Source organism: Crassostrea angulata, chromosome 4 (assembly GCF_025612915.1).
Source record: "Crassostrea angulata isolate pt1a10 chromosome 4, ASM2561291v2, whole genome shotgun sequence".
NCBI classification, from domain to species: domain Eukaryota; kingdom Metazoa; phylum Mollusca; class Bivalvia; order Ostreida; family Ostreidae; genus Magallana; species Magallana angulata.
Genome location: NC_069114.1, coordinates 47,585,981 through 47,599,305, shown reverse-complemented (window position 1 = coordinate 47,599,305; position 13,325 = coordinate 47,585,981). Strand labels below are relative to the sequence as shown.

The following is a 13,325-nucleotide window of genomic DNA, read 5'->3' as shown; positions in this document are numbered from 1 at the left end:
AGAAGTTTCTTGATATACCAAATCTAATCCTGGGAAAAGTAATCCCGAATCCTATATTCAATTCGACATTATTTTAAAGAGGGACTCAAGAGCTTGTTTAATCCCGTTTTAGAGAGATTGTAGGCATTCTAAATTTATTTCATTAGTCAAAGATTGACAAAACTCCGAAATATGCAACTTATTTCCTTAATATTTTATAGAAAATGAGAGTTAAATACAGAATGTTTATTGTGTTTACAAAAACTTTTAACCCAGTTCATCCGATAAACCAAAGCAATTAACATTGTTATAAAGCATCATTGAAAGAATTCATATTTTATCTTAAAGTCGAGATCAAGTAAATGAAAGGAAAATACAGGTTTATAAATTCAATATTTTAAATTTCATAAACCAGTGGCTCCTTTCATTTATATACATCTCGATTTTAAGAAAAGGTTTTGACTCTATTATGAATGTTAAAAATGTCCTTACATTGACTATTTGTAAGTGTTGGAATGTCACGTAACACAAATGTCATCCAAAAAAGTATTCATTTATGTTTGTTATCCACTTGTAGGTTGTATTTTTGTATCATGTTGATTTTAAAAATCTGTTTATTGTTTAAAAAGCAGAATTAACATTCTAGAAAGAAGCCAAGACACGTCTTATTAAGGGAAATTATCGAAAAGTGAGAAGTTGGAGTAGGACAGAAATCGGGCCTAATATACATGAGGTAAAGTTTACTTTCTCATACCCCTATTGTTTAGGGTGATAAAGAAAAGCTCTTTATTGATGTTTAAAAGACTTCTGAAGTCTTCGCAAAATATGGCTCTTCAATATCCACATTGAAAATTGCTCCTATACTTTGAATTGTAAGTTATTGATATTACTCTAAAACCATGAGAAACAGATATTTGAACTTATATCTTTAGTTTACTTTAAGGAGATTTTGAAAATAATCTTACCAAAAGGACATAGTGTCTTCTTTAAGCAGTTATTGTCCCTAAAATTATTTAAATTTGGTTAAAAACATGTACACAACTTTTGAATTATTCATCGTTGACATATCGGAAACTTGAAAATAAAAAAGATGATCGTAGCCAATCGACATAATATAAGAATCAAGTGTTAATGGCAAATTTAAAAGAAAAGCATATACACTCTTTGGACATTTTTTATCATGAACAAACGCAGAGAAAGCATAACATCAATTATATCGAAACAGAAATGTTTCAAGCATAATACGTAACGTTGAAAGACCTATAAATATTCAAAAGCAATTAATAGAATAGCTGTGTTTAAACTGTTTATTAACAGACATTTTTTTTATTTACATAAATATATTACTGAAATGATCGTCAAATATACTTTATTTATTTTATCTATTTCAACTAAACAAAACCATCGTTTTACAACAAAATGTTTTATATAAATTCGGACAAAGCACCTTTAAATCAATAGAAACATCAACTTTTAAATGTAAGCAGATAGAAATCAGTTTAATGATTGATTAACACAATATTGCGAAACCAAATAGTTTTTGTGAATATAACTATGTGTAAAAACCAGGAACATTCAATGTAAATATTCTATATTGCAAGCCAGATTTAACTAGTAGGAGGTCTCGCACATCAAGCGAAAAATATTCATTGGATTCATATTGTAGTCTATATCACATTTTAAGTTTGGACTCTCATTTGTAAAATGTCCAGCAGAGTAAAGCTCTTGTTAAAACTGGGTCTAATTTTGGCACCACTTACACTGGTCAGTACTTACCACGGAGCAAGTTTTGTAATGGTCATCGAAATGAATGACATTAGATTTGACCAGTGGATAATAAGTTCACTGTCTGCAAGAAGTCGTCTTGACTGCAGCAAAACCTGTGAGATCCATGGTACATGTCTGTCCGTTCAGTTCTCCCCATTGACCGGTCAATGTCGACTATATAATACCATTTTTCTACATCAGCATGCTGGAGTGTACGACATCGGATGGCAGTATTATATTGCAACAAAACGTAGGACGATTTTCAACGATTAATTATGACAAGGCAAAAATTTGTAGTATTTTTAAATTTATTTAATTTCAGTAATATTATCTGACTTCCCGTACTATTTTTTTAATTTGGTGATACAGTCTTAAGGATTTTTTTTTTATTATTAGGGCGCTGTAGAGACCCGTTTATAGATGGTCGAGACTTAAATATATGTTTTATGTTTGCTGGCTTTCATGATATGACAGAAGCTAAGGCGAAATGCACAGCAATCCAGTCAAGTATCATCTCTATCACATCAGAACAGGAGAACCATTTTCTGAAGAGATTAGCAGGTAACTAAATCTTAAGCATCTCTTTTTATGTTTGTTTCAAATGTTGGCTTTTTATTTCATAATATTTGTTTTGGGTATTTAGTCAAATATAAAATGAAAAACGAATTTAAATTATTTAAAAAGAAAACAAAATGAATAGCTTTCGTTAGAAAAAAAATACAAGACAACAAACGGTTATTTTATCATCAAATTTGCGTTCATTTTTTCTTTAATGAAATAACAAATGAGGTTAACATAAAGACCAACAGATTGCACCCATTAGGAAGTTGCAATCCTAGTAGTAACCTTGCCATAATTTTTGGCATTAGTAAAAAATATAAAGAGTCATTTGGGGTATTTCGAAACACTTGATACATTATTAATGTAAAACATTTAAATGGCAAGTCCATACTTAGTTGTTTTTTGGGTATCATCAGAAAGCATATTACAATTGTTGAATTTAATCTTTATATCATGTATTCATACAAATGCGAATTAAAGTCGAATTGTTCCGCAAAATACGAAGGCGCAGATGGCCGGTGTTGCTAAGGGGATGAGAGTCATCGACGTGTACAGGATGGGACATCATTCCATCGCAAGTCAACTCTCAGCCTAAGACAAATGCATTAGGCTGGTCTGAGACACTCTAAGACAGTGTAGCTAAAGACCTTGTCTAAGGATTAAATACCTAATGACAACAATAAAGATCAATCAACCAAACAACGTGGTCCTAAATTTACACCTCTGACCATTGAGCCGTGTGTTTTTCAAATGATTAATAATTAAAAAAAGACGTACATTCAGTAACTGGTTTATAATTTAACCAGATTTCTAAAGATGATGTATTTTAGAGTCATTGATATAAGCACATGTTTCACATAGTGTGTCTAATCTGCAGAGAGAGAGAGAGAGAGAGAGAGAGAGAGAGAGAGAGAGAGATTAACAAGATTCTGTGAACTTTTATTCACTTGAACACATAAACGTTTATGAACTACAGTTATTGAACTGAAAACAATTTCTTTTAAAAGTTTTATTTCTTATAAAACATTAATTAATATTATTTATTTTGGCTGCAAGTATCATTACTTTCTTTTTATTAAATTTAAGAAATCTTAACATATGATTTTGGCTGTGATAATTATGATTAGAAAATATCATTTTACTTCATGTGAATAACGAAGGTACATTGATTTGAGAGGTTTTTTTTGTTGTTTTTCTTTAAATTTTAGGGTCGTTATCATCGGTGAGTATGCCGAATGACAGTTACATACGGCCATTTATTCAGGGTTTCTGGAATGGAATTGACTGGATCTTGGACGATGGGACTCCATTGGTCTATACCAACTGGGCCAATGGCCAACCGCAGATCACCAGACAATACATAAAATTATCAAAAGAGGGATGGAAAACAACATACTTCTCATCCATTAGACCTGTTTTTTGTAGTTATAAACCGTAGATACATGCATATATGAAACAGAATGTAAATACTTCTTTAACTCACTTTGCTTTTAGCAAAAAATGTTAAAAACTGTTGTCAAAAGAAATAGATATGAAGTTTTACATTTAGTTTTGCACAAATATGAATTGCTTGCTATTACCATTACTATAAAACCATAAAAGATAAAAACATGAAAGTTTGACCTATGTCTTTAATTTATTTTTATAGAGATTTTGTTTTTTATTCAAACCATAAGGATATATCAGGTATTGTCACTGAAATTATTTAAATTTGGTGAACAACACGTTTAGCTTTAAAATTATTCATTAAAACTTGAATATAAAAAGTTGATCTTGTAGCTAAACAGAATGCCCTAAAAGTCAAGGGTTCAAAAAAATTGAAAGTAAATCTTTAGACTTTTTTGTCATGAAGAAACGTAGGGAAAGCATTTCATCAACTATTTTGAAACAGTAATGTTTCAAATTAATAAGTAAGGTTGAAAGACCTCTAAATATTCGAAAGCAATTAATCTATTTACTGTGTTATAACTGCTTTATAAACAGATAAATCATTTTTTCCATAGATATATCACTAAAATGATCATCTAAAATACTGAATGTATATTGAACTTAACAAAACCATCGTTTAACGACTTACAGAATATTAAATATAAATTCGGACGTAGCACCTTTAAATCAATAGAGACATTAAATGTAAGCAGATAGAAATTAACTTAATTATCGATTAAAATCATATTGTGAGAACAAAAATTTTTGTGTGTGTAAAAACCAGTAACAATCAATATGAATGGCTCTGTATTGCAAGCAAAATTTAACTTGTAGGAGGTCTCAGACACCGAATAGAAATTATTTAAATAATAAAATAATCAGGGTCAATTATGTTTGCTAGAAGCGAAAAAGTTATTATTTTATCGACATAACCAGATAATAATGTTGGTTTTTTGAGAATTTTGACGTAACTTGACGGGATGACAAAAAGCTATTTGGATGGCAAAAATATGCTATCACAAAAAGACATTGCTCTCTCTTTTCAACAACATACAAAACGTCATACTTATTTTTCTCTGTTAACAATTACAGTCAGCATCAAGCTAGTTTAAGAAATGTTTATATTTTGGTTGTTAAATTTTCAGGATGGCCGGACTTCCATAATCATTTCATACTTATTGCTAGGCCATTATTGATCACCGAATCGTGTACGGAATTTTTCGTTTTCACCATGAAATCAAAAAAAGGGGTACAATGAATTTTTGACAATTAATAATAGTCAATCATACTTCAGTTATCTTATCTATTTGAACTAAATAAAACCATCGTTTTAAAACAAAATGTTTTATATAAATTCGGACAAAACACCTTTAAATCAATAGAAACATCAACTTTTAAATGTAAGCAGATAGAAATCAGTTTAATGATTGATTAACACAATATTGCGAAAACTAATATTTTTGTGAATATAACTATGTGTAAAAACCAGTAACATTCAATGTAAATATTCTATATTGCGAGCCAAATTTAACTAGTAGGAGGTCTCGCACATCAAGCGAAAAATACCCATTGGATTCATATTGTAGTCTATATCACATTTTAAGTTTGGACTCTCATTTGTAAAATGTCCAGCAGAGTAAAGCTCTTGTTGATACTGGGTCTAATTTTGGCACCACTTACGCAGGTCACTACTTACCACGGAGCAAGTTTTGTAATGGTCATCGAAATGAATGACATTAGATTTGACCTGTGGATAATAAGTTCACTGTCTGCAAGAAGTCGTCTTGACTGCAGCAAAACCTGTGAGATCCATGGTACCTGTCTGTCCGTTCAGTTCTCCCCATTGACCGGTCAATGTCGACTATATAATACCATTTTTCTACATCAGGATGCTGGAGTGTACGACATCGGATGGCAGTATTATATCGCAACAAAACGTAGGACCATTTTCACGATTAATTATGACAAGGCAAAAATTTGTAGTATTTTTAAATTTATTTAATTTCAGTAACATTTTCTGACTTCCCGTACTTTGTTTAGGTTGGTGATACAGTCTCAAAGAATTTCTTTTTTTTTATTATTAGGGCGCTGTAGAGACCCGTTTATAGATGGTAGAGACTTAAATATATGTTTTATGTTTGCTGGATTTCATGATATGACAGAAGCTAAGGCGAAATGCACAGCAATCCAGTCAAGTATCATCTCTATCACATCAGAACAGGAGAATCATTTTCTGAAGAGATTAGCAGGTAACTAAATCTTAAGCATCTCTTTTTATGTTTGTTTCAAATGTTGGCTTTTTATTTCATAATATTTGTTTTGTGTATTTCGGCAAACATAAAATGAAAACAAACTTAAATTATTTAAAAAAAAAACAAAATGAAAAGCTTTCGTTAGAAAAAAAAATACAAGACAACAAACGATTATTTTATCATCAAATTTGCGTTCATGTTTTCTTTAATGAAATATCAAATGAGGTTAATAAAAGATCAACAGATTGCACCGATTAGGAAGTCGCAATCCTAGTAGTAACCTTGCCATAATTTTTGGCATAAGTAAAAAATATAAAGAGTCATTTGGGGTATTCCAAAACACTTGATACATTATTAATGCAAACCATTTAAATCACAAGTCCATACTTAGTAGTTTTTTGGGTATCATCAGAAAGCATATTATACCAGTGAACAAATATAATACCCACAATTGTTGTATTCAATCTTTATATCATGTATTCATACAAATGTAAATCAAAGTCGAATCGTTCCGCAAAATACGAAGGCACAGATGGCCGGTGCTTATTTTTGATTTACGTGTTGCTAAGGGGATGAGAGTCATTGACGTGTACAGGATGGAACATCATTCCATCGCTAGTCAACTCTCGGCCTAAGACAAATGCATTAGGCTGGTCTGAGACACTCTAAGACAGTGTAGCTAAAGACCTTGTCTAAGGATTAAATACCTAATGACAACAATAAAGATCAATCAACCAAACAACGTGGTCCTAAATTCACACCTCTGACCATTGAGCCGTGTGTTTTTCAAATGATAAATGATTAAAAAAAGACATACATACAGTAACTGGTTTATAATTTAACCAGATTTGTAAAGATGATATATTTTAGAGCCATTGATATAAGCACATGTTTCACATAGTGTGTCTAAGAGGGATTCAGATTCTGTGAACTTTTATTCACTTGAACACATAAACGTGTATGAACTACAGTTATTGAACTGAAAACAATTTCTTTTAAAAGTTTTATTTCTTATAAAACATTAATTAATATTATTTATTTTGGCTGCAAGTATCATTACTTTCTTTTTATTAAATTTAAGAAATCTTAACATATAATTTTGGCTGTGATAATTATGATTAGAAAATATCATTTTACTTCATGTGAATAACGAAGGTACATTGATTTGAGTGTTTTTTTTTTGTTTTTTTAAATTTTAGGGTCGTTATCATCGGTCAGTATGCCGAATGACAGTTACATACGGCCATTTATTCAGGGTTTCTGGAATGGAAATGACTGGATCTTGGACGATGGGACTCCATTGGTCTACACAAAATGGGCAAATGGCCAACCGCAGATCACCAGACAATACATAAAATTATCAAAAGAGGGATGGAAAACAACATACTTCTCATCCATTAGACCCGTTTTTTGTAGTTATAAACCGTAGATACATGTTTATATGAAACAGAATGTAAATACTTCTTTAACTCACTTTGCTTTTAGCAAAAAATGTTAAAAACTGTTGTCAAAAGAAATAGATATGAAGTTTTACATTTAGTTTTGCACAAATATGAATTGCTTGCTATTACCATTACTATAAAACCATAAAAGATAAAAACATGAAAGTTTGACCTATGTCTTTAATTTATTTTTATAGAGATTTTGTTTTTTTATTTAAACCATAAGGATATATCAGGTATTGTCACAAATTTGGTGAACAACACGTTTAGCTTTAAAATTATTCATTAAAACTTGAATATAAAAAGTTGATCTTGTAGCTAAACAGAATGGCCTAAAAGTCAAGGGTTCAAAAAAATTGAAAGTAAATCTTTAGAATTTTTTGTCATGAAGAAACGTAGGGAAACCATTTCATCAACTATTTTGAAACAGTAATGTTTCAAATATAATAAGTAAGGTTGAAAGACCTCTAAATATTCGAAAGCAATTAATCGATTTACTATGTTATAATTGCATTATGAACAGATGAATCATTTTTTCCATAGATATATCACTGAAATGATCATCTAAAACACTGAATTTATATTGAACTAAACAAAACCATCGTTTAACGACTTACAGAATATTAAATATAAATTCGGACGCAGCACTTTTAAATCAATAGAGACATTAACTTTTAAATGTAAGCAGATAGAAATTAACTTAATGATCGATGAAAACGATATTGTGAAAACAAATATTTTTTGTTAATATAACTTTGTGTAAAAACCAGTAACAGTCAATATGATAAGCTCTGTATTGCAAGCAAAATTTACTTTGTAGGAGGTCTCAGACACCAAATAGAAATTATTTTGATAATAAAATATTCATGGTAAGTTATGTTTTCCAGACGCGAAAAATTTATTATTTTATCGCATTACCAGACTAGTATGTTGTTTGTTTTTTTGAGAATTTTAACGTATCTTGAAGGGATAACTATGTAGAAAAAGGGCTATGTGGATTGCAAGAATATGCTACCACAAAAACACATTGCTCTCTTTTAAACAACATACAAAACTTCATACTTATTTTTCTCTGTTAACAGTTAGCTAATAACTTCCTAATAACTTCATGTTTCTTCAATAAAAATGGAAGTCGTAAAAATGATTACCTTGTCATTAGAAATCTTAAATATCATTTTTTAAAAACCATTCTGATTACACACACAAGTACTCTGGAGTTGACATTAAAAAGATGCTTGAGTTTCTGAAAGACAACATCTATGTAGTTTTTGGAAATCCTACCTCCATCTATTTGGAGGTCCATGTTGCTCTGCTTTGAATTTGTATTTCGTTCAATGGGTTTTTGAGATGGTTCACGGTTTGTTATTGTCATTTTTTCCTGTACTATTATATAAATTGAATAATTATAGAAATAATATATCTATAGATTTTTATGCCTATTTTGAATGAAGACGTGAATGTGCGTTAATTACGTCCGATTTTGTTTTGTGACATGAATCCTTAAATTCTACCTAAATTCTGAAGTGGAAAGAATCAGAGGAGTTCCGAGAGGGGTGCGATACATGTACAAATCAGTATCAGCCCTGCATATCAATATCAGTCCTGCAGAATCAATATCGGCTTCTGGGACTGATTCGTGTATTATAAAGTTAGCTGCATCGCATATACGAAAACCCGTATTTATTACTAAGTATGTAATAAAGCATTATAAAATCATAAACAATGCTTTATATTCTTGATTAGTTTCTACAACTTCTATCACTTTTTATGCGCTATCAATTTCATTGATATGTTTTGAGTGTTTTCTAATTCTGTTTTATTTTTTTAAAACACATTCATGTTATTATCTAAGTTTTTGACAAACAAACGAACCATTTTATTCACTAATCATAATATACTTATATACATATTATCAAAATGTATAATGCAATTTGAAGTCAAAGGATCATACTTTATAGATTGCTGAATTATTTAGCAATTACGTATTTATTTATTTATTACTTAGATTTCAAATATTACATATATACATGTACCACAGTATCTTTTTCAAATGATAATAGAAAACACTTGGAAACACTGTTTCAAATTAAATATTTCAACCATGTTCCATAAATTATCAATAACATAATACAGTCGAAGTATTTTGAAACTGTTTCAACTTGTTTTTATTACATCATCTACCTTTAATTAATAGCTCACATTTATTTGATATATATATATTTACGAAGATTTATCTAAAAAAAATGTGTAACTTCCATTCATCATGTATTACGATTCGCGGCGATTAATAACTGTAATATATTTTCAATTATATTTCCACCAGCACATTATATGAGAATGTGCCACCATCAGAGACATTAAGTGGTTTCCCCTTTACCATTAATGCCTACCTAAGGCTATCGCAGGGTTTTCTCTATACCCTTTATGCAAAATGCAGTGCCACTCTGGGGGTTTTAATGCCCTTCTGCTTTTCTTAATTACAACAGCACATCCCATAATGGTATTCATTGTTTCATGTGAACTGTAATCGGCTGGCATGTGTCCCAGTCCGTGTATATCTACAAATAGCTGTGAAACAATATAATTTCTTAGTACATGCGTAATTTTTATTCAATGCGGTTCTTCCGTTTATTACCCTTGTAATACGATATAATACGATTCAATATAATAATGAGTCTTTCGAGTATAGCATTTAAACTGTATTCAAAACAAAAATTGACAAAACTGAGCACATTCTTGATTGAACTGGGTTCCTCTTTACTACAATTGCCAGGCTTATAACATATTCTAGACCATGGATAAAAAGGCCCATCTTCAAATAAAAGAGCTGAGATCTCCGGCATCATATTGCCTATATTGACAACAGAGCTTCAAAAAAGCACCATAGATTACTAGTCTTTTAGAGAAGTAAGTATTCAGAAACTTAGAAAAAGCCAAAATACGAAAATAAAGTACATTTTGGCGTGAAATCAAAGTAAAATTATAAATACATACAATTCCATGACAACACTATGTTTTATATATATACGAAATATACACGACCATATACATATACAATTTAATACGAAGAGTTTAATACAACCATTATATATGCGCACTATGCGCAGTGGTGTAAACAAAAAGTATTTAATAGGCGACATTGACAGCTCACACAGAACAGAGGTAAAAGGCATTGACGTCATAGTTCCGTAGAATCCAAGGACTCTCTAAACGAATTTATTGCTGTCCTTTTCATTCATTCATTCATAATTTATTTCCCTCCGTAGAGGATAATGATGATCAAATTATAACGTATCAAATTATGATTACAAACAAAACATCAGTAAATAAATAAATAAATAAATAAATAAATAAATAAATAAATATCCGAACATATATACAAAAGAGCATGGGCATGCCAGTAAATAAATCATATTGTCACATACATTGAAATGATAATGCCTTATTGTATAAGGCTACAGTGCTTTTTAGGAGCCTGTAATTCAGCATGCGAAAAGATGCTGTTGCTGAGCTTTCAAGCGGTGTATCAGTTCGTCGCCCCAAAAGAATAACGAGGAAGTCGTCCTCGGCAAGGCCACACAGTTCCGCCGACAGTCTTATGTCGTATAAGTTGATGACCTCCTCCCACCATACATCTCGGATGGTTTCGGTTGCTGCACATGTGCACGAAGCATGCGCAATTAAGTTTTTGAAGGGCCTTTGGCACAGTAGACAAGTGTATACATTGATGCACTCGCGGGTGTTGGAGATGAGTTTGCATACAAATTTACACAGGTTGATCTCGTAACAGTTTCTGGGGAGTTTCCAGAGTGATGAGGGATCTATGTCGTCGAAGATCAGACGAAAAGTTAAGAAGTCAGAATCATTTGATATACGAGTTTGACGCTGTGACTTGTATAGAGTTGAAACGGCGGTCCTCACAATTTTTTTCCATGTTATTTTTCCAGGGAATGAACCGTCATGTAGCCACTGTTTTAAGTGGTCTGTGAGTTCGTACTTTTGGATAATATCAAAAATTTCAGGTATAAATCCTTTTTGCTTCAGTGCTAAGTTATAAATGAACGAATACAGACGTATCGCAAATATTTTCTTTGTGAGGGTAGTGGAGTGTAAGCGACAGAGTCTTCCTAGGAATAATAATTTCCTTGTGTCGATTTCCGCTTCTATCGGTAAAACACCAAAGAGTGATTCACATATGTCAGATCTACAAGATTTTAGTAGGTTTAACGAGTTTTTACAAACAAAGTGTTGAAACACGTTTAGCTTCTGAAGATCAGAGGAAGATATGCAATTACATAGTTCACAACCATATAGGGCGGACGGTAACACAACCGTCTTGTATAAATGCGAGAGTGTCATTGGGTTGAGAAATTGCGATCCTATGTCAGAGAGCGCAAAGTACGATTTGCGTCCCTTGTTGCATGCTTCCGTTATCCTAGCAGAATGTTTACATCTGTTGTCAACAATAATACCTAAATGATTGTATTTGTCTGCTGTAGGAATTAAACATTGACCTAAAAACCATCGAAATGATTCTTTAAATGTACAATGTTTCGGACAAAATACTAACACACATGATTTGGTAGCATTAAATCGAAATCGCCATTTGTTTGAATACATTTTGGCGTGAAATCAAAGTAAAATTATAAATACATACAATTCCATGACAACACTATGTTTTATATATATACGAAATATACACGACCATATACATATACAATTTAATACGAAGAGTTTAATACAACCATTATATATGCGCACTATGCGCAGTGGTGTAAACAAAAAGTATTTAATAGGCGACATTGACAGCTCACACAGAACAGAGGTAAAAGGCATTGACGTCATAGTTCCGTAGAATCCAAGGACTCTCTAAACGAATTTATTGCTGTCCTACTATCGTAGCTGCATCTAACTGTTAATTTTTAAAATCTTTGTACTGTAGTAGCTAATGAATGAATCGGTTTAAGGGCCAATGATAGCTCGACATTTCCTGTATGACAATACAGACTCAAACCGAACAGGGTAAGTAAATACCATTTGCCATTTTGTCAAGTGGCATGTGAAGACCTATTGCTCTATATAGATTTTTGTATACGGTATTAAAAATGCTTGATCTATATTGTTTAATCAGTTCTTATATCATTAACTAGTGTGAATTGAAATGTACCTTTCTCAAGAGATGATCGTTTTTATCAACAAATACGTAAATTTAAAAACATTTGCATCTAAATATCATTGTTACTTTGACAGCTCTCCGACCATCAGATCGATATCTATTGTAAAATGGTTTCAATTTAAAAAAATGTAACCCTGTTCCATCAAAACAAAACAATTCTTAGCTTGTTAATCCATATGTTTTGGCATAATCAATTTGCAGATGTTAAGTTTTAAGAAGTTTGAAGAAGATCTTAACTTTATCTACATACCCTCTTTTATCCTGCAAAGGTAAAGTTTAAGTATATTAGTAATCGTTGTTATAAACAATAAAATCAACCAACTTTGATATTTAGATGAAACACCATTTCACGAAGTAATTAAGAGTTACATTAATTATTGTTAACATTTAGAAATTTAAAATGATTTTATTTAAATAAAAATCAACCCCTTTTAAAACAACGGAATATATGAGAGTTGAATAAATTGGATTAAACAACAGAATACATAAAAATTGTATAAATTGGATGAATTCAAAATGATAAAAAAGTCACTTTAGATATTATAGAGCGGATAGTGCAAGACGGTTTCCTTCCATAAAATGAAAAAAAAATAGTAACTAGCAGATTGCATTTTACCATTTATAGTGTCTGTATGTCGGAATCGTATATGACCAAATACTCATATGACAAAGAGGGGACCAAACTCAACCTGTGGTGTATAATATCATATCATAAAAATA

The 13,325-nt window shown here is 31.1% G+C and overlaps 2 protein-coding genes across 2 annotated transcripts; both read left to right on the top strand.

Annotated features, from left to right (window-relative positions):
- Positions 1–1,585: 1,585 nt before the first annotated feature.
- LOC128182055 (uncharacterized) lies at positions 1,586–3,912 on the top strand. The gene is made up of 3 exons (XM_052850669.1): positions 1,586–1,996; positions 2,143–2,307; positions 3,516–3,912. Exons 1-3 carry the CDS (start codon positions 1,684–1,686, stop codon positions 3,743–3,745), a joined length of 708 nt encoding a protein of 235 aa, XP_052706629.1. The 5' UTR covers positions 1,586–1,683; the 3' UTR covers positions 3,746–3,912.
- A 1,199-nt stretch (positions 3,913–5,111) lies between these two features.
- On the top strand, positions 5,112–7,582 carry LOC128182369 (uncharacterized). The gene is made up of 3 exons (XM_052850971.1): positions 5,112–5,672; positions 5,820–5,984; positions 7,187–7,582. Exons 1-3 carry the CDS (start codon positions 5,360–5,362, stop codon positions 7,414–7,416), a joined length of 708 nt encoding a protein of 235 aa, XP_052706931.1. The 5' UTR covers positions 5,112–5,359; the 3' UTR covers positions 7,417–7,582.
- Positions 7,583–13,325: the final 5,743 nt, after the last annotated feature.